We start from the raw sequence: 25,658 nt of genomic DNA on the forward strand, positions 1-25,658 counted from the left end.
TGTTGCACAGGGAGAATTGGATTCAGAAGGTAAAAATAACCTGGGAAGAACAGCAAAAATGCAAATAGTTCATATTCATTTCTCAGTGTTCCTTCTTTGGGTGTAGCTGTTTCTGTCCATCATTTATCAATTGGAACTGAGTTAGGTCTCTTTGTCAAAGAAATCCACTTCCATCAGAATACATCCTCATACAATATCGTTGTCGAAGTGTATAATGATCTCCTGGTTCTGCTCATTTCACTTAGCATCTGATCAGTTTTCAGTGTGAGCATTTATACCTTAAAAATTTGGAAATGCTACAATTCAGGGCTTGATTTATTGTTTTGATTGTTTAGACTTAAGAAATGAATAGAAAAAATGTTAATAACAGATTAGTAATATTTAAATATATGCCATCCATTGTTTTTGAAGCAATGGAGTTGTGACTTGCCCAGGATTACATAGCTGAATTTGAATTTGGGACTTCTAATTCCAGGATTCTCTCTACCTACTGCACCACCTAATTACCACTGCCATTTACTTTCTGTGGGCCTCTTATTAAACATTTACCAGCACAGTCTTCTTTCATACACTCTGTTAAATGTTCAGTTACTAATTGAGTGGGGGAAATTAAGTAGTGATAATTTTAGTAGTAATAGCGCTAGTATAATAACATATACATTATACATTTATATACATTATATACATTAATTCATTTGAATTGTGAAGTAGCTATCACAGACATTATAATTAGTTTATAGATGAGGAAATGGTTAATTGACTTGTATGTGGTCACTCAGACCTAGCTCAGGGTCCTATATCAGGTTACAGAAGTGGGAATAAAATCTGTATTTTCCTAAATGCAAGCCCAGTCCTCTATAAACTATAAACTATGTTTTTGAAAAAGTCTAACCAAACACTAATAACAAATGCATATTTATAGAATATGGATATATTTCTCTTTGAGTTCTACACTTCTTTTGAGGCAGGTACTGCAATATTATGTACATATTGTTACTCCCATTTTATATAAAAAGAAAATGAGACTTGTCCATGGTCACATGTTCTAATAAATACAAAAGACAGGTCTTGAACCCAGATATTTCTGCCTTTAAGGCTGGGTCTCTATTCATTGTGCCACAACTCAATTGGTTGCTCTTGTTATTTATTTCTTTATTCTTATTTCAAGAGACAGATAAGAATATTAATCTTGGAGTCAGGAATGAATATATGAATAAAAACATTTTTTACATTATGCAAAACACTGAACTAAGTGCTAGAAATACAAAAAAAAATAGTTTTTCCCCTTCTAAGGGAGTGAGGTTGGGTGAGGAACAACAAACATAGGTGATTTCAGCTGAAAGTCAGATGGAAAGATCCAGTGGTCTTCAGGGTGCAGTAGCATGTATGTAATTCATGCTCATCAGTGCCATTTTGATTTATAAAAACATCTCCATTTCTGATGTTGGAACTTATGGTAGTGCCAAAGATTTCAGTAATGAGCATATTCTTTTGGGGTTTTAAGTAGCTGCTGGTGCTGAGAAGGTAGTTACAGTGCCTTCAAAATGAGTTGGAGTCTTATCTCCCAAAAGGTTGTTCCTATTATTAACAGCTGTGGGGGCCAGGCTGGCAGCAGGGCTGGGCAGGTGGTGGTAGTAGTTGGGAAGAGAGAGTTGGGGCTGCTCTTCCTGGAGGTCTAGGGCTTAACTGCCCAGTTAGTGCCAGCTGATTAGTGGTTGGAAGTAGGGATGATAGATAATAAAACCCAACTTGATGAGTTTTGCCCCTGAACAAAGTCTGTAAGGTTCATGTTGGAAACAGCCAGTGGTGGAGGAAATAATTCCAAAGTTTCTAGAGCAGAAAGACCTAGATCCTTATCCTGATGCTAAATAGATATGTGACCTAGGATAAATCACTTAATCTCTTTGTACATCAAGCAGGTTCTTGGGCTTTACCTATTAGCATTGTATTGTAGAGAGAGTTCTCACACTGGAAGCTTCTAACTTGGATGAAATCACAGATTCTTTCACTAGTCTTACTTTTAATATTGTTATATTATATATTAATATTATTATATATAATATATATTATTGATATTATAAGAATTAGAATAGAATATGTAATATTATTAATATATAGTGTTCTGATGCTTCACTCTGCATTCATTACCTTTTCATATATGTCTTTGTATTCATAATCATCTTTTCTTATGGCATGGTCATCTGCTTTTTCATATTCTGTAATTTATTCTGTTATTCTCTAACTGGTGATTTTCAAGATTTTTTGGTTTGTTTTATTTTTGCTATTGCATAGAAGGTCATTATGAACCTTATGCTTCATTCGTATGCCTTGCACATAGTGTTCAATAAATGTTGATTAAATAGTATGCTGCAACTGGAAGATTCTCTGTCTTCTGTTCCCCGTCCCCCCCAACTTTCAGCTCATCCAGGGTTAACTACAGTTTACATGAACCCACAAAACAGGGAGTACTTTTCAAGCAACAGTGGATTTAGCATTTAAATCTGAAAGATTTTGCTTGTGGCCTTGTGGTTTTTAATTAATTGAATTTAGAGTACCTCTATCGCTGTAATATTTGAACAAGTTAATTTTAACTTAACGAAAAACCAGCTGACTCATTCCCTCGGGTTGCAACAGACTTTGATGCACAAAAATTATGAGAAAGAGTCGTTTTTCAATCTACCTTCATTGTATTTATATGTTTTATGTAGAAGAAAAGATTTGAAACAACACTATGACAGTTTTGCTGGGGAAGTGGGAGGTGATGAAATGGGAGAGGAGGAGTTGTACCAATATTCTGAACATCTGCATTGTCTTTAAGAAAGTAAAACAATGAGGAGGAAGGGACTGAAATTAAGACCACTCCTTTCCTTGCCTCTAAACAATTCGTAACCAAGAAGGCTTATCAGCTCATAGCTTACAGAACATTAAGACACCATTCAGTGGGCTGTACTAGAATTTTAAAAAGCCTATAATGATAATTATATTAGTGTTCAATGAATTATTGTTTGTATAAGACACATCTGGATGAATTGTGATTCTTACTTAATATTACTACTTTATAAAAATTGATATTAAGGGGTTTTTAAGAAGCTTTTTTTTTAAACCTTCATTCTTCTCTCCCTTTTACACACTTTTCATTTCCTAAGGTCTGCCTTATTCCTAAATCTGCACATGGTACCAACCCTGCAAGCGCCCATATGGCAGGAATGAAAATTCAGCCAGTGGAAGTGGACAAAAATGGGAGTATTGACATAGTCCATCTCAGAGCCATGGTGAGCACAGTTCCTGCTGTTAATGATTGCTGGAAGATTGGGATGAGGGAAGGGGGTGAGCAGGGGGACCCTACTGGATACTCTGAGAGTGCCTTCTCTCCTGGAATTCCTAACTTCATTTGAGATCTATTTTCTGAGCAGCTTTAGGGAAAGTGACACTAAATTAGAAGCCAACAATCCACAATAGCATATAAGAAAAGGGCAGCAAGGACCTTTGGCTCTGGATCAACATGCCTATGGTTGACTTTTCTCCTCCTCTTCTCCAATTTAGAGAAATATCACAAGATTAGAATATGCCCCCTCCTCTAATTCAAGAATTTAAGGAGTCTTTGTATAAACAAGTGAATCTCATCTCTGGGAGTCTAAGGATACTCTTCTGATCCCTTCTCTCCTCACTCGTTCCTGCTCTTAAAGATGGCAGTACATTTTTAAACCTTCTTTTCAAGACTTGTGATGGGAATAAAGCAGCTTTGCAAATTACCCAAATGTCTATAGCATGATTTCGGTCTTCACCTGCAGAAAGTTTCAGGCTGTCTTCCTCCCTCCTCCTTCCCCATCTCCCAAATCCCTGGTAAAGGCGTTGCTTAGCAACGATATCTGCTTACTGCCAGTAGCCTGGCATGCCAGGGAATCTTGAGTGTGAAGAAAATCAGTTGAATACATTTGCCTGTTCAGGTTATTAGAGTGAGAGCTTAGGAGCTTCCTGTGGCTGCCTTCCAGGGGAAAGAGAAGATTCCACAGCTTTGCTCATCCTTGCTGGCCCACCCCCATCTTTCCTTCTCTCTTTTTTCCTTTTTCCTCCCCCCTTTATCTTTCTTTCTTTCTGTTTTTCTCCTTCTTTTCTTCCTTCCTTCCCTCCTTTCCATCCTCTACTTTCCTTCCTCCCTTCCTCCCTCCCTCCTTCTGTTCCTCCCTCCCTCCCTCCCTCCCTTCTTTCTTTCTTTCTTTCTTTCTTTCTTTCTTTCTTTCTTTCTTTCTTTCTTTCTTTCTTTCTTTCTTTCCTTCTTCCTCTCTACTTCCTCCCTCCCTTCTTTCTTTTCTTCTTTCCTTTCTTCCCTCCTTCATCAAATATATGATGTAATTTCTTTGGACTGATTTTTTTTGGCCCCTACGTAATTATCCCATGAACCTAGGATCTAGCAGTCTGACAAAACCTATTTGCTTTTCTGTATATCTGTGCTTGATTAGAATGCCAAGGACAAGACTTTTTTTTTAACCTAACTCTTCAGATAAAGAAGGGAAAGAAATATCTGAAAATAGGTGTAGGAAAAAAGAAGGTGCTGGATCTACTCTATCCAAATGAAGGAAAGTGGAATATTGGGACAGTAATAATAATAATCCAGTTTTTTTTTTAATTGGACCTATGATTCCTTTGGTTAATCAAGAAACTTTTCAGTTAGGAAATATTCTACCATGTTGAAGGCATTTAATCTGTACTAGTGACTATCTTTTGCCTTGTTTGCATTTTCAGCACTTAGTATGGAGCTTGACATCTTACTAAGGTGCTTTATAAATGCTTATTGACTGCCCAACTGGCTTTGTAGGCTTAGTCCAGGGTATTTAGATATTTATAAGGGTCTACTTTAACAAGTATTCGATTATTTCCCAAGTTTTACAAATGAAGATTTGAGACTTAGTAAAAAGACATGCCCAAGTCATAGCCACAAAAGTGTTAAGTGACAGAGCCATGATTCACATCCAGGTCTCTTGAGTCTGGGTTCTGTGCTCACATGACACCATGAAAATCTGATTAAAAAATAAAAAACATCCTACTTTAGGGAGATTTGTGCCCAAATTGTTTAGCAAATCACTTCAACCTCCTCCACTTAAGCTATTGAGAACTAGCTGGGATAGGTGTTTTTATTTTTCTTCAGTGTTTTTTTTTTTTTTTTTTTATGAGGAGTAATTATGGCCGAGATGTTCTTATACTTACGGGATTTCAGGCAATTTTAAGAATTAAAAAAAATCTAAGACTATTGTCATAAAAACAGTAATAATTAGCATCTATATAGTACTTTAAGATTAAGATTACAAATTTTATCTCATTTTATCCTCACAATAACCCTGAATAGTGGGTGCACCTCTATTTTATAGATGAGGAAATAGAGACAGAGCTTCCTAGAGTCCCACAGCTAGAAAATATCTGAGGTTAGATCTGAAATCAGGACTTGCTGACTCCAGAATCCAGAGCCATATCTGTTGCTCCACCAACCTGCCTGGGTATAATAGAAAAAGTGTTGCTTTTAAAGTTGAGACCAAAGTTCCTCTGCTCTTCTTCACTGTGTGACCTAAGACATATTACCCTATCATTCTGGACTTTATTTTCCTCAAGAATTTGGACTAAATAATTTTCGAGATTCAATATTCTCTGATTCCAATTTTCTTTCTATTCAGTAGATGCAGATGGTTTATTTCCCTCTACTTTTCTGTCATATAGGTGGATAAGCATAAAGAGAACCTGGCAGCCATCATGATCACTTATCCATCCACCAATGGGGTATTCGAGGAGAACATCAGTGATGTGTGTGACCTTATCCACCAACATGGAGGCCAGGTTTACCTGGATGGAGCAAACATGAATGCACAGGTGGGATGGGCTATTCCTTCTTTTTTATCCCTTCTGCCATCATTTTAGTACATCTCCTCATTATTACCAAAGCTTCTATCATTTCAGTAGTCTCATAAAGAATCATGTATTCATTCTCCTTTCCAGATCTTTTCCCACACTATTGCCAGAAAAGTGTATTAAAATTTTATTGATGCTTTTGTTTTCACATCACCAGTGTTCTGAAATATACCTTTCTTAATCTCCCTCCTAGTCACTCTTCCCTCTTAACAAGAGAAAAACGATTGAGCAAAGCTGATTAATTTGGTAAGCACATCTGATAGCATGTGCAACATTCTGCATTGAATGTCCCCCATGTTTCTGAGAAAACGTCAGAGTTGCCTTCATCTCTTTTCTGGGATCAAGATTAATCATTGCAATTGTACAGCTTCTAAAGTTCCTTTTGTTTGTGTTCTATTGATATTTGGGTTTTTAATTGGTTAACAATTTTTTTGTACCTAGAATTGGTCTGGTCATGTTATTGATTTTCAGATTTCCAGGTTCTTTGTCTGGAAGTCAAGGCCCTCCACAACTTGGCTTCTGAGACCCTATCTCCCATTTCTCTGTCCTTGACCACGCAACTTACTTTGCCTAGACTATGTCTGATACCTGTAAGACTTTTCCTCACTGGCTTTGCCTGCTGAATTCATTTTAAAAGCCACCCCTTCTTCTTCTTTTCCCCCAGGACTTTATATAATATTCATAAAATAATTGTGTTTTGAACTTATCTTGTCATTTTTCATGATCACTGTAGGATATCAGTTTAGGGCAGAGGCTAACCTTTCCCTCATGGATTTAACAGCCTAATGAAGAATATGTATTGCCTAAATTTTTTATATTCCCCAATACCTAACATGTCACTCTGCCCACAGCAAGCACTTGATAAATGTATTTTGAATGAATTAATGAAAAAGAGTTCTCTCTATAAACTGAGTCATCTCTGATAAACCTGCAATTTCAAAGCAAAACAAAACAAAACAAAAAACCAGACTTCATTTTTCTTCTTACCTCCTTCATTGGCTGAATTAACATAGAAGATGGAGGTTGATCTCAGAGATTTAGACCTGAAAGGGGCCTTAGATCTTTTGATAAACCCCCCTCTTTTTGCAGATGAGGATTCTAAAGATGTTAAATATCTTACTCCCACAAGTTTTCAGTTCCTGCCTTAGGAGTGGAATCCACATCCCCTGACTTCACAGATTAGATCCCATTGCCTTTTTCCTGTTTTTATCTCTGATTCCATTTCCAGCTCCCCATTTCCGTAGGGTACCAAATGTTGGAGTCCTGGGGGAGGGAGTGCAGAATGGGTTTTCTCTAGCAAGTCTGGCAGATGGAGATGGAGCTCTCCAGGGGCAGCCCGCAGGCAGACGGGCTGTTAGGTATCTTCCTGAGCCTCCAGGCCTGAGGTGCTTGCTGATTCTCAGCGGACCAGGGCTCCCTCATTTACCATCTCAGCTGTTTGGCTTGCTCATCTGTAAAGCAGAGATGGATATGCATGTCCTACGGGCTGATGCTGATGAATTCTTTGCTCTTTGTAACATGCTCTGCTGATAAAACACAGTGGGGGGTGGGAGACTATCCTGATCTGCTTAATAGCCTCCTGAATATATTGAGCTTGTTGTCTTATTCCCCCCCTTCTCTGTGCTTCCCTCTTTTTTAAAGGGACAGTACATAGCTTATTGCTTTGTGAGAGTTGGACTAGATGATCCCTAAATTTCCTTGCGACTTTACTTTAAATGCTATAATGTTTAATCTTTGATGGTTCATTCTTTCTAATCAAGCTCTTCTAGCCAACGTATGGAAAGACAGTTAGATGGCTTAGTAAATAGAGGGCTCAAGCCTAAAGTTAGGAAGACCTGAGTTCAAATTCAGATTAAGACATTTACTAGCTGTATGACATTCACTAGCTGTGTGACCCTGAGCAAATCATTTACTCTCTGATTCCCTTAATCCATTGGAAAAAGAAAGGGCAAATCACTCCAGGATCTTTGCCAAGAAAACTATATGCTGTGGTCCATGGAATTGCAAAGATATGTGCTCTTCACGACTGAAGAGCAATAAGGCAATGTGTGTATCCTCCAGAAACATGTCAAATTGAAGTAGGAAGTTAGAAAGAGTCAAAAAATTATTCTGGAGATGTATTTCCAGTAATAGGTGGTAACTTTTGTCACTTATGAAAATTTGGACCCTTTATTTTTCACATAGATCTAACCACTGAGTATATAACTGAACCTCAATTATACAAAGGTCTTGGAATTGGACCTATGATAGGGAACTCCCAGGTGAGGAAGTTCTTTCTTATAATGCAGATCAACAGCTTCTCTACCATGTATAATCTTAGAGAGTTTCCTGGGGCAAGTTAAGTGATTTTAAATGACTTGTCTTAGGTCATACAGTCGATGTATGTCAGAAGGGAGTTTTGAAGCCAGTTTTAGCCACTATGTCATTGTTTCTCTAAATTATAAATCAATCAGTTGATGAGTGAATAAATATGTTTTTAGTGTCTACTATGTGTCAGAGAATGTGCTAGGTGCTAGAGGCATGAATATAATAAATAAAACAATCCCTATATAAATATTTATCACACATGTGCAAAACATCTCTGTCACTCTCATTTGTCTATATCTTTCTCATATGTCTATTTCGCTCTCATTTATCTGTCACTCTTATTTGTCTGTCTCTATCACTCATTTGTTTATATCTCTCATTTATTTATCTTATATTCATTTATCTATCTCTCTTACTCTCATTTGTCTATCACTCTTATTTCTATCTCTTACTCTCATTTGTCTATTCTTATTTATCTCACTCTCATTTGTCTGTCTTTCACTCTTTTTTTGTCTGTCTATTTCTCACTCTCATTTATCTATATTACTCTCATTTGCTTATCTGTCTTTCATTTGTTTATCTATCTGTGTCACTCTCATTTGTCTGTCTGTCTATCTTTATTTATCTTTTATTTCCTTTCTAAACAAGTTCATGCTCTTGCTTTGGTAGCAACCCTAAGCCTATCTGATGACAGAAATGTCAAACATTAACTAAAGGGAAGGGCCAATATTAAACAAATTTTAAGAAAGCTCATGAATTGATTTCATTTCTGGCCATCCTCCCTAGCCTTTCATTTCTCTCTTCCTCTGATGGGTAAGAGGAGACTGTGATCAACATTGAGTTACTACTAATTGAGTTACAGTATTTTTGAATACCTCTTGTGTTTGCATGCAGGTGTTTACAGCTTGCCTTTTTGTGGGGTGATGGTGGTATTTTGGGTGGGGTTCTGTGGTATTTCCCTTTCTGTATCCAGTGATTGTTTCTTCTGCTCTTTCTCCCTGACAGGTGGGACTCTGCCGTCCAGGAGACTTTGGCTCCGATGTCTCACATTTAAACCTTCACAAGACCTTCTGCATTCCCCATGGGGGCGGTGGGCCTGGAATGGGCCCCATTGGTGTGTGAGTTCCTGGGCATGGCTTTGGGACCCCAGTGGAGGGATACAATATGGCAGATAGTTGACTTGCTGGCAATTTGCTGTATCCTTTTCTCTTCTGTCACCCATCTACTTTTCAGATTAATGACAGGAAGATAGAAATGAGATGATGATGGAGCAGAATGGGAAGGGATCTAGAGCTGATGGCAGAGGACTTGAATTCAAATTCTAACTTTTGTTTCACTGCTTATGTGATTGTAGAGACCCCTGTAGCTCTTAATCTTATAAACCTAAAGACAGGTTAGTTGCTATAATCTGTTTTTGATTACTCTTGAAGGTAACAGAGGATTGAAATATCCATTTCCTCTTCCAAAAAGCCATCATAGAAATGTTAGTTTTTACCTTCACAGTCAGTACCAGTGCCAATCAACCATTAAAGACTCCTTTATAGAAAAAAAGTCATTGGGTCACAATGGACCCTTGTATCCAAGTCTAAAACAGTCTCCTAATGTGGACAACAGTTTTTTTTTCCCCTTAAATTAACATGTGTCTATACCCCATATAGATTTTGTTTTTGTATTTATTATTTTTGGAGACAGGATAAGTAAGTAGTACAATAGAGAAAATGCTAGGTCAGGAAAACCTGAATTCAAATCTAATTTTGGATACTCACTCACTTTGTGACCCTGGGCAGTCATTTAACCCTATGTGCTTCAGTTTCCTCATCTGTAAAATGAGCTGGAGAAGGAAATGGCGAACCACTTCAGTGACTTTGCCAAATAAAACCCCCGAATGGGATTGCAAAGAGTCAAACACAACTGAAAAATGACCAAATAACAATTTTAAGAGAGGATTTTAGTTTAAGCCAGATGTCTTTAGGTAAATGTTGAAATTCTAAAGAAACAGCATCTAGTAGAAGAGATGATTCATATGCAAAATAATAAAGACACTAAGTTTGGCAAGCAGGTCAAAAATTTGGATGGGCTGTTAGGAATCTTAATTGGCATTTAGATATTATATGATACATTTATAGATGAAAGGAATCTTGGATATCGTCTAGGCCAATCCCCCCATTTTGTAGACTAACCAATGAACAGGTATTTGTTAAATGTTTAATTGAAGCTTAGAGAGATAAAGGGATTTGCGGAAGTGCACCCAGCTAAAATCATATCATCTCAACAATTCTTATTACAGCAAATTCTTATCAAGTTGAATCTTTACCATATCTCTTGCATGAAATATCTTTTTATTTCTATTATTACCACTTCAATAGGTAATTTATTTATTATCTGCCTGGATGGTTTCAATAGTAAAGTCTTCCCACTTCCACTCTTTCCTCATCAATCCTTCCTTATTACTATTGATAGGACATACTTTCTCATATTTAAATTCCACTTCAGAGACTTCCTCATGTTTAAGTAAAATGAATCCTTCTGTTCTTGGCAAAGAAACTCTTTTATAATCTGTTATTACATTAAGTCTTCAGTATTATCTCATTTTATGACCATGTCTATGTATACTTTAGGCAAAATGGAGTACACCTAAGTTCCCCTTACCACCACGACCACACTGTGTTTTTCTTGTCTCTTTATCTTTGTTCATGATGCTCTTTATATGCTTGGAATACCCTCTTTGACTTTAAAACTCAACTTCAATGATAACTCTTCCATGAAGCCTTCCCTGATATCCCTCCTGGTAAAGAATTTCCCTTCCATTTTGTTTAGCAACCTTCCCATGTGTTTTTTCAATATTCTTTATCATAATTATATTTGTATTTTTTGTATCCCTATGTGTTTTATTGATCTGTTGTCCATCTTCTTTCATTAAGCTCAACAAGTGCTTGAGAAGGGGGCAGCTAGGTGGTATAGTACTGGCCCTGGAGTCAGGAGGACCTGAGTTCAACCTGGCCTCAAACACTTACTAACTGTGGGGCTCTAGACAAGTCACTTAATTGCTTCTCTGACCAAAAAAATGCTTCTCTCTATTGAATAAATGAATGAGAGTAGCAAAGTCAAGATTTGACTCTTGTCTTTTTATTATTCATGCTCAATTCTCAGCCCACAACAATCTGATGCTAGTTTGAGTAGATGGACATTTCTTATCTTAGAGAATGTAGCATATTTCTTACTGAAAAAAGATAACTTTACCCTAAAAAACTTTTTTTTTTTTACTAAGCCATTGTCAACATTAATCAATGATTTGGATTTATAGAATTCAATTTTTTCCAACTTGAAGTATAACTATATATTTCATGAGCTGGGAGGAAAGAACATCATTACTAGGAATAAAACCAAAGTACAAAGTCATACCAAACATCAAGAAATACTTGTTAATTGTTCATTCACTCAGACTATGAAGGTGAAATTAAGTTGTGTGAAAAAAAGTGTGGGCAACCAATTTCTGAAGGCTTTGAAAAGAAGATTTAATTCATTTCTCCAAAAATGTGCTATATTGCTGCTGGGAAAGTGAGCAGATGACTTATATTTATCTAGCTCTAGGCTTATAATTTAGATTGTTTATCTTAAGATCAAATTAGATGATATTTGTAAAGCAATGAATGAGGCTCTTGGCACATAGTTGGTGCCTAATAAATGCTTATTTCTTTTTTACTTCTTTCTTAAATTCAAAGGGACTTTATTGGTCATTTAGTTCAACATCCTCATTTTATAGATAAGGAGACTAGAACCAAGAGAATTTAAGAGACTGGACCCAGAACACATAATAAGTAGTGGAAATAAAATTTGAACCTAGATCCTCTGACTCCATTATAGGGAAAAGTGGTCCTCTCTTCACTACACTTTGTGGAAAGTCTGGTGGCCACTTAGCATAGTGCATGGCACATAATAGGCATTATGTAATTATTATTAATCTGAAAGGCAGCACAATAAAATGGTTGGAGATCTGGGGTCTCTGAGTCACAAAGACCTGGATTAAAATCCTAACTCTGACATTTAGTTGTCTCAACAAGTAATTCGACCTTTTGAATAAGGATTGGACCAGAAGTCCTTCCCAGCTTCAAATCTATGATTCTTTGATCTCTTTTTTTCATGAAAAGCATGTAAGGAAAATTTTTTTGTATTTCTTTGTTCATTTTTTCAAGTTATGATTTTTTTAATTGCCTAGGAAGAAGCATCTTGCCCCTTTTCTACCAAATCATCCAGTCATCCCAATAAAGCTGGATAAAGATGAACACTCTTTGGGTACTGTCAGTGCCGCTCCCTGGGGCTCCAGTGCCATCTTGCCAATTTCTTGGGCATATATTAAGGTGAGGAATATATCCATGTATTTGTGTGTGTGTTTGCACGTGCACATGTATGTAGAGAGATGGTGGGATGTACATTGGGCATCTGTGGGTGAGAGGGGCTTGAAATAAGCGCTTTTCTATTGGTTGGTAAAAAAGGAAATTCTCTATTTAATCCAATTTCAACAAATGCATATTAAGTATTCTCAAGCTAATAGTAGCAGATCCATTGCACAAGGACCTGTGACAACAAATGTAGAAGACAGGAAATGGGATGGAAGCAATTTGGGATGAGAGAGGGCAAGAGCAAAATGGGAGACGGAGCTATAGTAGATGCTACAATTGTTGATTTAGTGCTGGAAAGGAAGCCTTAGTCTGACCCTCTTAGGGGAACTGAATCTTAGCTAGGAGAAATGCTTCATTCAAGGTCATACAGATAGTAAGGGACAGAGCCCAGAACTCTTGCCACTGTGCCATGTGGTAGATGAAAGGAAATCTCATGAGAAGCCCCCTTTCATTGTGAAAGACCTTGAATGCAAGAAACAGGAGTTTCTTGGAGAAACCATAAACAGATCGACAGGTGGATCTCAGTGCTTAAAGAAATCTTTCCAGACACGGTATAGTTACATTTCAATATCACATCTGTCCAGCGGTCCCATTATAGTTTTCTATTTGTGCTTTCTATATTGAGCAAAGAATCATGAGTATTGTAGCAGCTGATATATACCTCTAGGATCGTGGCTGGGGTACTGACCCACGCCAATTAGATAAAGTTAGGCTATATTGTTTTGGTCACCCATTTGCCATGGTAAATGCTTATGGGTGCTGGATTTGATTGTCTGGGATCCTTCTCCCAGTTCTCAATCTATAATCTTGTGAACTTCTTATTCTAACATATCATTCTTTCAGAAAAAAGCAGAAATTTCATTTAGATCATCTTGCTCATCACAGGGATCTTGTACCTTGGTTCCCTTTGGCAGTCTGATGTACTCTTTCCCAGAGTCATGTCTTTAAAAACTTAAAATAAGATACTCGAGATTACAAAAAAAGCCAATTACATTAAATATAGTTATCAGAGTACTAATTCTCCTCCCCCATGAACTGGGACAGCTTAAGAATCAGTGTCATAAATGATAAAGACAAGAAGATGAAGTGTTACAGAAATTTCTGTAATGATTCCTTTGCTTAATGCATTCCCTTAGCATCTTTAGAGATGAGGAGCTGCAATCACTTGAATAATTATACTTAAAAATTTAGCCTAGAAACTTTGCCTTTCTTATTTCAAAAAATAAGATAAAATGAAAGAACTTGTCAGAACTGGGTATTTCTTTTAAAAAATTCAACATATAACTCTTATCTTTTTCTTGCATTGTCTTACTAAGTGCCTAGTTAATGCAGATTTTTTTCCAAATGGATGATGAATAAATAGCTTCTTATTACTCTGTAAGGGCTTTCCTCACAATAATCCTATGAAATAGGCAGCATAAAAATTATTACCCTCCCTCCCCCATGTCACAGAGTAAAAGACTGACTTGTTGCAGCTCAGATGGTCACTAAACAGGAGAGCCCTCAAACTTGAACTCAAGCTTTTTTCTTCTTCTGAGCTGCTTCTACCGAGATCCTTTCATTTGAAACAAGCCATTGATTGTGGTCTCTGAAAATCATGCTGAAGTATTTCCTGGTTTAGAGGCTTTTGTAGTGTTAGCATCTACTATTCTCCCAACCCCCATTCTTTTTTTTTTTTTTTAAGGTTTTTTTATATTTTGTAAAATTTTCACTTTTTGTTAATCAGTTTATCTATCTCTTCCTCAGAAAATAAAATAAGGCTCAGTGCACTGCCTCTAGGAGATGGGCAAGGGAAATGGAAAAGGAGGGAGGGAAGGCACTAGACCCAAAGACATCATTAGATCACCCAGAGGGATACATGGTTACAAAAAAGGCCCTGTCCCACATGAGCACCCTCTGGACACGGCTCCTCTTTGCCTGAAAACCTGCTATATGGTACATTGGGGCAAGTATGGAACGAAGCCTTTCCAGATTCCTCCTAGTGCTGGCGCCCTCCCTTCCTAACTCCCCCCTAATTATTGCTTCAATGTCTGCTCTGTGTGTACTCGGATAGGTTCGTGTGTCTTCTTCAATAGGAGTTAAGTTTCTTCAGAGCAAAAATTGTTTCATTCCTGTGCTTTGTACTCCTGTGCGGAGCACCAAGCCTGGCCCACTTAATAAATACCAGTTAACTGATTAGAAGGACCTTCTGAAGTTTGCACTGCATTATATAGTGTGATGTTATCTCCGTGCTATTTTGAGAGGAACATATATAGGACAAGCAGCATAGCGTAATGGATATCGAACTGGCTGCCAAGAATTGAAGACCTAAATTTAAATCTCACCTCTGATTCATACTGGGTGTTATGAATCCCTCCCTCCCTCTCTCCTTCCTTCCTTCTTTCATTTTCTTTCCTTTCTTCTTTCCTCCATCCTTTCCTTCCTTCTTCCATCTTTTCCTTCGTCCCTCTGTCTCTCTCTCCTTCCCTCCCTCCCTTTCTCTCTCCTACTCTCTATTCCTCCTTCCATCTTTCCCTCTCTTCCTTCCTCTCTCCTTCCTTCCTTCCCTTCCTCTCTTCTTCCCTCCCTCTCTCTTTCCCTCCCTTTCTCTCTCCTTTCCTTCCTTCCTTTCTTTCCTCTCCTTTCCTTTTTCATTTCATTTTGTTTCCTTTCTTTTCCTTTTCTTTACTTTTTTTCTTTTCTTTTCCTTTCCTCTCCCTCCCTCCCCCTTCCTTCCTTCCTTTCTTATTTCCTTCTATCCCCATATAAAAATTTCACTTTTGTTGTATACAAAAAATAAAACTTTGCTACAAACTGCGCAGTTAAAAGTTTTAAATTGCTCTTTCTGTTGGGAGTTACAGTCCGAAATTATTAATTGATCACAAGTGATCTTGCATCTGGATGAATTAGAGATGATTAACAATCAGTAACATTTATTAAATATCTCTAAGCAGAGTATTGTACTATTAGGCAATCTGAAAGGACAATCAAAAGGACAATAGAACAGGTCAAATGGTGATCCAGATTCAATGAATTTCTTTAAGGAGATGTTGTTCACCACTTTGTAATGGTGTTACTTATGATAAAGCTTTGCCTCTTGGCTAAGAAAAAAATGAGATGTTGCTTAAACATGAAAGAATTTTTATAACACTAGGATTTTGTTAGTGTACCAGAGTTCCTTTTTTAAAATGGTGACCTTGGTACCCTGCAAAGTTGACCTAGGGGAGCTCAACCCATTCCTACACCTAAGATGTTAAATCTGATCGTAATAAACCTCTCCTTATTTATGAACAAATCTTCCCCTGAAGGTAATATAGTAATGAGAACTCCAGTCTCTATGACTCTCTCTCCATAACTATCTATGACTTTATCCCTGTAACTCCTATATCTACGAGATCCTATTTGTAATGTACTTTGCAAACTTTAAAGCAACGTTAGCTGCTCTTATGGTTACTGTATGAGTATGGCCTGAATAGGAGTGGTTCTCTCTGTGGAGGGGAAGGTAGGGAATATACGTAGGTACTTTTGGTTTATCGGTCAGTTAGAGAAAACCAACACATTTGGTATTCTGTGACCATTCTGCTTCCCTTGCAGATGATGGGAGGCAAGGGTCTCAAGCACGCCACGGAGATTGCAATACTAAATGCTAACTATATGGCCAAACGACTGGAAAAGCATTACAAAGTCCTTTTTAGAGGGGCACGCGGTAAGTGTTAACCACACCAGTCGAGCAGCGTTGTGATTCCCGGGGAGCCCTGCCCCTGAGATGTTGGATAAGTGGATGTGATGATGAAGTCAGCCAATGGGAAAGAAGGTGTCCACCATTGTTTATCAGCACAGTCCTGACTTACAGCAGATAGTTATGGAGGTCATCAGGAGTGACCTGAAGCAGTTCAGGGACTTATAGATCATCTGATCCAACTCCTTCATTTTACAAACAAGGAAACTGAGGCACAGAGAAGTGACTTGTCTACAGTAATGTCAGTAGTAAGTTGTAGAGCTGAGATTCATAGAATTATCAATGGAAGGGATTTTTAAGATAGAAAAATAGGTAGATAGGTAGATAAGTGGATAGGTAGATAGATAGGTAAATAGGTAGGCAGGTTAGGTAGAGCATTTAAGGATAAATTAGGTGGTTAGTAAAGTGCCAGGCCTGAAGTCTGAGTTCAAATCCAACCTCAGACAGTTGCTAGATGTGTGTTCCTGGGCAAATCACTTAATCCTGCTTCAGGTTCCTCATCTGTAAAATGGAGATAATAATAGCACCTACCTCCTGGGCTGATGAGAATCAAGTAAAATAACTATAAAGCACTTAGTATAGTCCACAGTTCATAGTCCACAGTGAGCATGATCTAAATATTAGTTATCTTATTATTATTATTATTAATTAATTAATTGCTTACTGTGTAGCAGTGTGATAATGTTGAAGATACAAATGCAAGCAAAAAATAGTATTAACATTCAAGGAGCATAATTCTACTAAAAGTGGAACTGGAAAGAATGTAGAGAAGTAGAGTAAGGAGCAGAGCCAGGAGGGCAGTGATGTTAGCTGGGTACCTCCTGAAATGGCACTCTGGGCTATAGCCCCTCTCTCAGGAGAGCCTGGGGCTGAGGCTTCCGTAGGGTGGGAAGGAAGGTCCCTGGTGAGAGGGCAAGGGCTCTGTTGAGTGTCCCATAGCTTTCTTGTCTGAGGCAGGATTTACACACAGGATTTCAGGTCTAGGGATGAGCCGTTACTGCACCATCTCTCCCCCTCCTTCTCGCCCCCCAATTGTATGTTTTTCTCTGAGTCCAAGCCCCGTGTGCTCCCATTTCTTTGTACTCTTTTTCTCCGATAATAGCTTGACCAGATCCCTGCCTAGGGAAAATTAATGTGGCAGAGGGGTAAAGGAGGAATTCTAGCAGAGGTTGGCAAGGAGAAATAAGACCAATTGGAGGGGCTGCAGCATCCGACTAGGTGGTAATTAGGACTCAGCTGAGAGAAGGGAACAGAGGTGAGAGATGTTGCGGAGGAAGAATCAGTACGACTTGTTATCTCAGGGAGGGAGGGGGAAGAGTCAAATCACACTCAGATTTTCACTCTGAGCTTTTCAACCTTGGAGACTGTGGTATTTCTCTGCTTCACTGTCAGAGGCAGAGGCAGGGAAAGATGAGCTCAGCTTGTGAGTCTGAAGTATTGCTGGAACATACTGAAGGGGGCTGAAGAGGCAGGGGGGGTGCTCAGGGCTGGAGACAGGAAGGTATGAAAAAGCATTTATTAAACCATTATAAAGTGTCAAACACTGTGCTGAGTTCTGGGTATATAAATAATAATAATAAAAGACCTTTTCTGCTTTTAAGGAAATTACATTCTACTGAGAGAGATAATACATGAAGGGGAAGTAGTGACCAAGAAGGGGTACTTTGCCTGGGAAATTGGGTTGGTCAGGGGGCCATCGTGGAACAGATGATAAATTCCATGCAGGAACAATGGCAGAGTTGATTTGAAGTTGGCTTATGTTTCTAGAACTGGAGGGTGAGGAAACAGGAATGAAATTTTTCCTAAAATAATGGTCCAGGAGAGTCACCATGGGGGTAAAGGAGACAGCTATAATCATTGGTCATCTTTTATTGAATATTGAAATTCAGAGAATGGTAGGGCTAGAAGCCTGGTCGATAGAGGAGAAAGCAGAAACCTTAAGTATTTTTTCTATCAAGAAGTTTGGCAGGAAAGAGAATAGGTAGAATAGAAAGGTCAAGAGAAGGTGTTGGTTATTTTTCCTATATTGAACAGACCAAGCCTGTGTAGGCAGACAGGAATTATTGGATAGAGAGAGACTGAAAATTCATGAAAAAGAGGGAACGTTGCTAGTAGGAGAATTGCAAAATAGTGGGGTAAAGGGCACAAGTTAAAGGGTTAGGCTTAGTGAGAAGAAAGGATAGCCAGAGAGAAAGATGATTTGATTTTTTTGCTCCTCTGAATGCTTGAGTGATGTTGAGAAATTTTGAGGGATGGAAGAAGGAAATTGAGGAAACTAGTATAGGATGACCTCAGTGTGAGACAAAATCACCTGTTATAATAATTGTGGGATGTGCAGCTGTGGTTGGAGGCTTAAGCAGATGGGAAAAATAACAGAGGGGCAAGGGAGGAAGGCATTCCAATGGGAAAAACAGGGTAAATTAACCATCCAGTCAACAAGTATTTGAATGATTTAGGTGCTTTTCCCCTTGGGCTTGCAGGGCAGGGAAGGAGTGAGTTGGCAATAGTTTATACTAGTTTAGAATAATTAATAGCATTTTTAAAAATATGGAACAGAAATGGATTAGTGATTACAAATTTCATTGTTCAACCCTAATGTTCAAGAAACTAAAAATCTCTCATGTTTGGTCTGATTAGTATGCTTATTAATTAAATCATTTAAGCCTCAACAGTTCAGAGCATGAGAAAAATGCAAACACGAGTTTACCACCTGAGGGGGAAAATAGGATCTTAATAAATACAGTGTTTTGGACAAATTTTTTTATTAGAAAAATTCAAAAATGCAAAGTAAAATATTTCTCACATAAAGGACTTAGTTTTTATTAGGAATTTGGTAGCTTTCTTAATTTTAATCACCTTTATTTGCTATAAAGAAGATTATTCTTTATTATGGATAACTACACAGAAGTTAATGAAATTCTGACTCGGATTTTATAAATTAACGTGGCCCTTTTTATAATTCTTAAGTATGCTGCTGGTCAGTCAGTCAGCCAATAAGCATTTATTAAATGCCTTTTTTTTTTTTTTTTTGGTTATCGGTTGTTTTGGGGTTTTCTTGGCAAATAGAATAGTTCATTGTTTACTTCTCCAGCTCATTTTACAGATGAGGAAACTGAGGTAAACAGAATTCAGTTAGTAAGTGTCTGAGGACAGATTTGAACTCTGAGAATGAATTTTCCTGACTCCAGATTTGGTGTTCTATTCACTGTCCTGTGTAGTGCCCTTATTAGGTGCTTACTATGTACTTTTTTAGGCAGGTGCATCAATTTTATTTATGTCAGGGAATGCAGGTCTGCTAGGCTTTCAGTAAGATGTAGTATGAGGAACAACAGTAGTATTTTATAGGGATGCTATTTGAAAGAGGAGGAGGCTGGATGTATCAAATAAAAGGAGGCATCTTAAAAACTTCTATGGGTGTGTATAAAGCCAACAGTTTTTAAATAACAAGCACAACTTTCTGAGCTGTCTTTTCCATCTGTGTTTCTAATTGGTGGGTGAGTTTTGTTTGGGTTTCACTCTTGTACGTATTGTTGAATTTCTTAATTTGTGCCCCTCCTAACAAAAACAGCCTCTGGGCCTCTGTACAAAAAAACCCCCAAAAAACAAGAAAACACAAGAAGCCTGGTCCCAATTCCCATTATTTCACAGCTCTGATGTTTTCTTCAGGCAGGCCAAACTCATTGGACTGAAAATCCCTGTTCCCTAAATGACATTTTTACCTTCCCTCTTGATAGAAGAGAGACTAAGGGCATATACAATACAATAGCTGAAGATAGGGTTAGCAAGTCCCTGTACATAAAGGTTCTTAACCTTTCTTTTCCTGGATCCTTTTGGGTAGTCTGATGAAGTCTGTGGACATCACAAAAGATTACCAAGGAAATCAAAAAATAATCATTAAAATATTTTTTTAAATCAAAAATTTTTTAATTAAAAAAAATTTAAACCTCCCACCTAATTTTTAAAAGTTCTTTTGTTAAACAAATCTCTTTAGAGATGAACCAAGATTGGCTCCTTGGCTAGTGAAATCCCAAGAATTGTCTGAGGCCAGATTTGAGTCTTCCTGACCCCAGACTTGGTGCTCTATCCACGGTACCATCTCGCTGCCCTTATTTAAGTGCTTTAATCGGCTGTACTAGTTTTACTCATGTCAGGGAATATCTCCCCTCAAAAGCCTTGTTAGATTCCCACAGGACTGGTCTGGGTGAAGCGACTTGGCCAGGTTCACACAGCTCGTAAATGAGGCTAGATTGGAATTCAGCAAGATGAGTGAGTCTTCTAGAACCCAGACTTGCTACTCTATCCATAGCTACCTAACAACCCCAGGAGATAGGTGCTTTCTATCCCCATTTTACGGATAGGGAAACTGAGGCTGGGAAAAGTTAAATGACTTGCCCAAGCTCACAGAAAAAATATGGGTCTAATGCAGGAATTGAACTTGAGTTTTTCCGTCTCTAAGTCCCTCACTTGCTGCCTCAATTATTGTTAATTTAAAAAAAAGATTTAAATTAAAAATTTTTTAAAAAAAACTTCTTTTCATAGTATATGGAGTAAGGAGAAACAGAAGCTGTCATTCTGTAGTCATTGGAATGTGAAGACTTCAGAATGTGGGTTTCTGAAAGTCACATCTGACTCTCATTTGGAAGAATCTGGATTCCTTGGCTCTGGTGCGGGCTCGGAGCACAGAGGAGGGTGAACATGAGGAAAGCTGGGTCGGATTCAGCTCTTGATGGACTTTGCTTAGGACTGGTCCTCAGCCAACCCTCTGGGATGAGTCCTGCTTTCCCGGAGTATCGGAGGGAGGGCAAGTTTCACAGGTCAAGAAATGCAGTCTTACTACTTGGGAAACTGGCCCGGAGAAGGGACCAACGCAAAGGCTGGGGAGAATGATGGGAAGGCTCAGATTCCTGGACGCTTAACATGTCGGGGAAAATTCTGAGAGCTTAACCAAATAGGTTTTTTCCTGATTCTCTATTTCTATTTTCCCCTCCTACTCGTTACCGCCCTTTTGGTACTTGATTATTTTTTGGGAGTGTTTCAAGTTTAGTTTGGGTTCTGGTTTTACAAAATGACAGCTTGATTTAGCAACTTTTTGAAAAATCAGTTTTAGTTTGTAGTTACTCCAAGTGCTTAAACAGAAGCAGTTGTATTTTGTAGGATCCTTGTAGGATAATGGACACTATCTACTTCTTCCTATCATTAGAATCACATTGATAGAGTTGGGAGGGACTTAAGAAGCCTTTTAGCCAAATCTCCTCACTGAAGCTTAGGAAGGGACTTGCCCAAAGTCACCTATTTAGTGAATGGTAGAGCTGGCATTTGAATTCAGCTGCCTTCTCTTTCTTACTAATTAATACATTGTAGAAGAAGTACTTCTTCAAATCAGTATTTTCAAGGATTTTCTGATGGCTGCAGGTGAGATTCATAGGCTGCTAGCCTCCCTTAAAAATAGAGAAGCCCTGTCTATCCAGTTTTATCAGAGAATAAAGCCAAAGGTTGGCAAAACCAGCTGATATGGATACATTCTAGTCTCAGGGAAGCATTTACTTAATTCTATCAGTTTTGCTGAACCACTTTTTTGGGGAGCCTTTAAAATTTTATTTTTTATTTTTAAAATTGCTGTACTTGTACCTAAACATTTTACATCTAAATGCAATAACACAGATCCTGCCCCTATATTTATTTTTTCATGAGTGGTGATGGGTTTGTCTCCAGTCTGTGCTGAAACCAGACGCTCCCAGCTGTGTCAGGATGTACACAGTGGTGGTGAACTTGGGCAAAGCTAATTAACCTCCATCAGGACTGAATCTATGGATCTGGCTTCATCAATATCACTGTTCCCCTCATTGTTTCCCAAAAGAAGCAGCTATATGGTACAATGGATTGAGCCTAGAATTAGTTAGATCTGACTTAAAAGTAACAAATCCCTTAACTGTACTTCAGTTCCCCTAATTATAAATTGGGATAATAGTAGTATCTGTCTCCCAGAAGTATTATAAAATAAATCAATATTTGTAAAGAGCTTAGCACAGTAGCTAACACATAGTAGTACTTTCCCAACACATAACGTAGTTAGGATAGATCCTCTGAAGGTAGTGTGCTATAGCAGAAAGAGCAACTAGATTTGGAGTTGGAAGATGTGGATTCAAATCCCAGTTCCTCTCTTTACAATCTGTGTGACCATGGGAAGTTACTTTTATGGAGACATCAGATCAATGTTTAAGAAAGAATGGTTAAAATTAGTATAAAGTCTTCCTCTGGGAAGATGACTTATTAGGAAGCTGCTGCAATAAATAAGTCATCACTGACTTTAAAGTCAGAACATTTCAGCATGAATCCTTTGTGACTTTGGATAATTCACTTTCTTTTTCTCATTCTGAGTTTCCTGCTTTTTATAAATAAGGATATTAGACTTGGTGATACCCAAGTTCCCTTCTAACTTTAAATTCTGAATTTCCATATGAGTGAATTTGGATAGTCGCTCATTTCCAAATTGTCAAGACTAAAGCCTTGAATTAAAAGTGCCTTTGAGGGATCCCATCAGTAAATGATTGTATAGGGGAGCATGTATGTGACAGAATGATCTTTATATGCAACAAATTTTTTCTATGAGTGCCTGGAGCAAAAAAAATCTTATCAACTACTCTTTATGATGGATATTGTGGTTCTACTTCCATCAGTTCAGATAAATCAGAAAAGATCTACTTTCTAGTCTGTCCCATAGTGTTGAAGATTTCCTTAAGCAAATATGGTTTCTCACTCATCCCTTCTTGGTTTATTCTAATTCAGTTCCTCTGTTGATTATCTCCAATTTATCCTGACATATTTAGTTTGCTCATAGTTGTTTTTATAGTGATCTCGCATTAAACTGCAAGCTCTTTGACAGTTTGTTTTTTTGTTTCCCCATTGCTTGGCTCATACTAGGTGCTTAATAAATACTTGTTGATTGACTACTTTATAGCTCAATTGGTAAAGTTCTATTTTAGCACTCAAAAAAGATTTGCTATTTTGAGATAAGGCCACTAGTTGCTTATTTTTCATCAAAGAATTTTGGGATGACCCTTGTTTTTCAACAGGTTATGTGGCTCATGAATTTATTTTGGACACAAGACCCTTCAAAAAATCTGCAAATATTGAAGCTGTGGATGTTGCCAAGAGACTTCAAGATTATGGTGAGTAGCTTTACTTCATGGCTATTAGTACACTTCAAATATAATTTTTATTATTATATTATTATTTCCCCTAAATCCCCTGCTTTTGCCACTATATTATGTGATTTTCCTAACAGTTTCACTTGACTGCCAAGTTGGTAGCAGGTACATTAACAATGAATAAATATATATGTAAGAGACCAATAGCCATTCCCCTATAGATAAGTGATCAAAGGATATGACCAAACATTTTTCAAAAGAATTACAGAATATTCATAAGCACATGAAAGAATCCTTCAGATCATTAATTATAAGAAAAATGCACATCAAAACAACCTTGAGATTTCTCATCACACTCTATAATTTGTCAGAGATGCCAAAAAATGACAAGAGTCTAAGTTGGAGGAATTGTGGCACACTAATACATTGTCAATAGAACTGTGGAAGGTTACAACCATTTTGGAAAGCAATTTGGAAATATGCAAATAAAATGGTTCAAATGCCCTTATCTTTTGAACCAGAGACTCTATTTACTGGTCTTACACTCCAAGGAAGCCATTATTAAGAAAATAGTCTTTATATAAATCAAAATATTTATAGCAGCACTTTTTTTTGGACAATAAAGACTTGGAAACAAAGTAGATGCTCATTGATTGGGTTATGGGTAAAAAAATTTGTTATATGGATATAATGGCATATTAATGTTCTATAAGAAATGATGTATGTGATAAATACAGAGAGACATAGAAAGTTCTATCTGAACGGATTCAGAGTAAAGTAAATAGAGTCAAGAAGACAACAATGTGAGACCCACATATAAAAAAAACAAACAAGTGACCAATTATAAAAATCAAACCTAACTGCAAAGAAGAAATAAAAAAGATGCTTCCTATATACTCCTTCATGGAAATGGGAGGCTCACAAGTATTACACACTGCACCTGTTTTCAGATTTTTAAAAAATGTATTGCTCAGTTGTGCTGATTATTTTCTTTTTAAAATTTGTCTCTAGGGGCAGCTAGACAGTGCAGTGGATAGAGCACCAGCCCTGAAGTCAGGAGGATCTGAGTTCAAATCTGGTCTCAGACACTTAACACTTCTTAGCTGTGTGACCCTGGGCAAGTCACTTAACCCCCAATTGCCTCAGCAAAAATAAAATAAAATAAAATTTAGAGAATATATGAGATGGCCCACTGGGAAGGGGATGGAGAGAGATACCAGGATAATTGTAATGATGCACAAATAAGAACATATCAAACTCTTATTTTAAAAAATTAATGTTATTTTTCTGCTTTAGGGTTGGTATGAGATCTAAATGGAGCCTGCTTTGGTGCTTCATGAGAACACTCATGTAGCTACTCCCCTTTCCCAACTTCCTCACCCCTCAACAACATAGCTTTTCTATTCCTCAGGGCATTGTGTTTTGCTATGGCAAAAAAAAAAAAAATAGCATTAGTGTTCTACCTTTTGGCAATGAATTTCGAAAACTTAGCTAGGCTAGTCTCCAATGACAGGAGTTCGGTCTGTCACCAGGTACCTCTCCCCATTGGTTAGATATACCAGGGTTTATGTTTGCTCCACTGGCAAAGTCCTTGAGAGCCCAGGGTCATTTTTTACACCATGGCATTTACAGAGAGTGTGGGTAGCTGTTATTATTAGCATCCTTCAAAGGAAAGGGAAATGTAAAGGAGAAAAGCATTTCTAATCAATAAAGAAAAAATCTTTTTCCTAGCCAGACACTGACACATTTAAGTAAATGATGGATAATTCTTTGTGCATGTCACTGCTAAATCTAGGCTTCTTTTGGCACAGATCAGGTGGACCAGGAAGTAGCCAAAGAAATCTGTGTATTTCCAAAGAAAAAATTAAGAGACAATATATAGAAATGAGGAATGTAGTGTTGATTAGTGTCTGTTATGGAAGCCGCTTATGCAAGTTTGTTTTGATTTAGAGTGGACTGCTAATGGACTGCACCAGACGGTGAAAGTGATGTGGTTTTCTTTTGTGGATTCTGATATTTTGATTTTCTTTTTTTTGGTGCAGTTGGTAACTTTTTTCACATGTTAAGTAGACTTAAAAATTCACCACAAAAGCTTAGCCTCATAGCCTATTAGACCTGGAAGGGACTTTAAAGATCCTCAAGCCTTAAGATTTTATAGCTGAGCAAAAATAAGCCCCCCAAAATAAA

The 25,658-nt window shown here is 37.6% G+C and overlaps 1 protein-coding gene across 1 annotated transcript in view; it reads left to right on the forward strand.

Moving 5' to 3' along the window:
* Positions 1 to 25,658, forward strand: part of GLDC (glycine decarboxylase) — a 104,401-nt gene that overhangs the window by 70,710 nt on the left and 8,033 nt on the right. The window contains 6 exon segments of the mRNA XM_051987547.1: positions 3,147 to 3,272; positions 5,710 to 5,859; positions 9,211 to 9,323; positions 12,422 to 12,563; positions 16,179 to 16,290; positions 23,397 to 23,492. Coding sequence (XP_051843507.1) covers positions 3,147 to 3,272; positions 5,710 to 5,859; positions 9,211 to 9,323; positions 12,422 to 12,563; positions 16,179 to 16,290; positions 23,397 to 23,492 — 739 coding nt within the window.

Source organism: Antechinus flavipes, chromosome 1 (assembly GCF_016432865.1).
Source record: "Antechinus flavipes isolate AdamAnt ecotype Samford, QLD, Australia chromosome 1, AdamAnt_v2, whole genome shotgun sequence".
Lineage (NCBI taxonomy): Eukaryota > Metazoa > Chordata > Mammalia > Dasyuromorphia > Dasyuridae > Antechinus > Antechinus flavipes.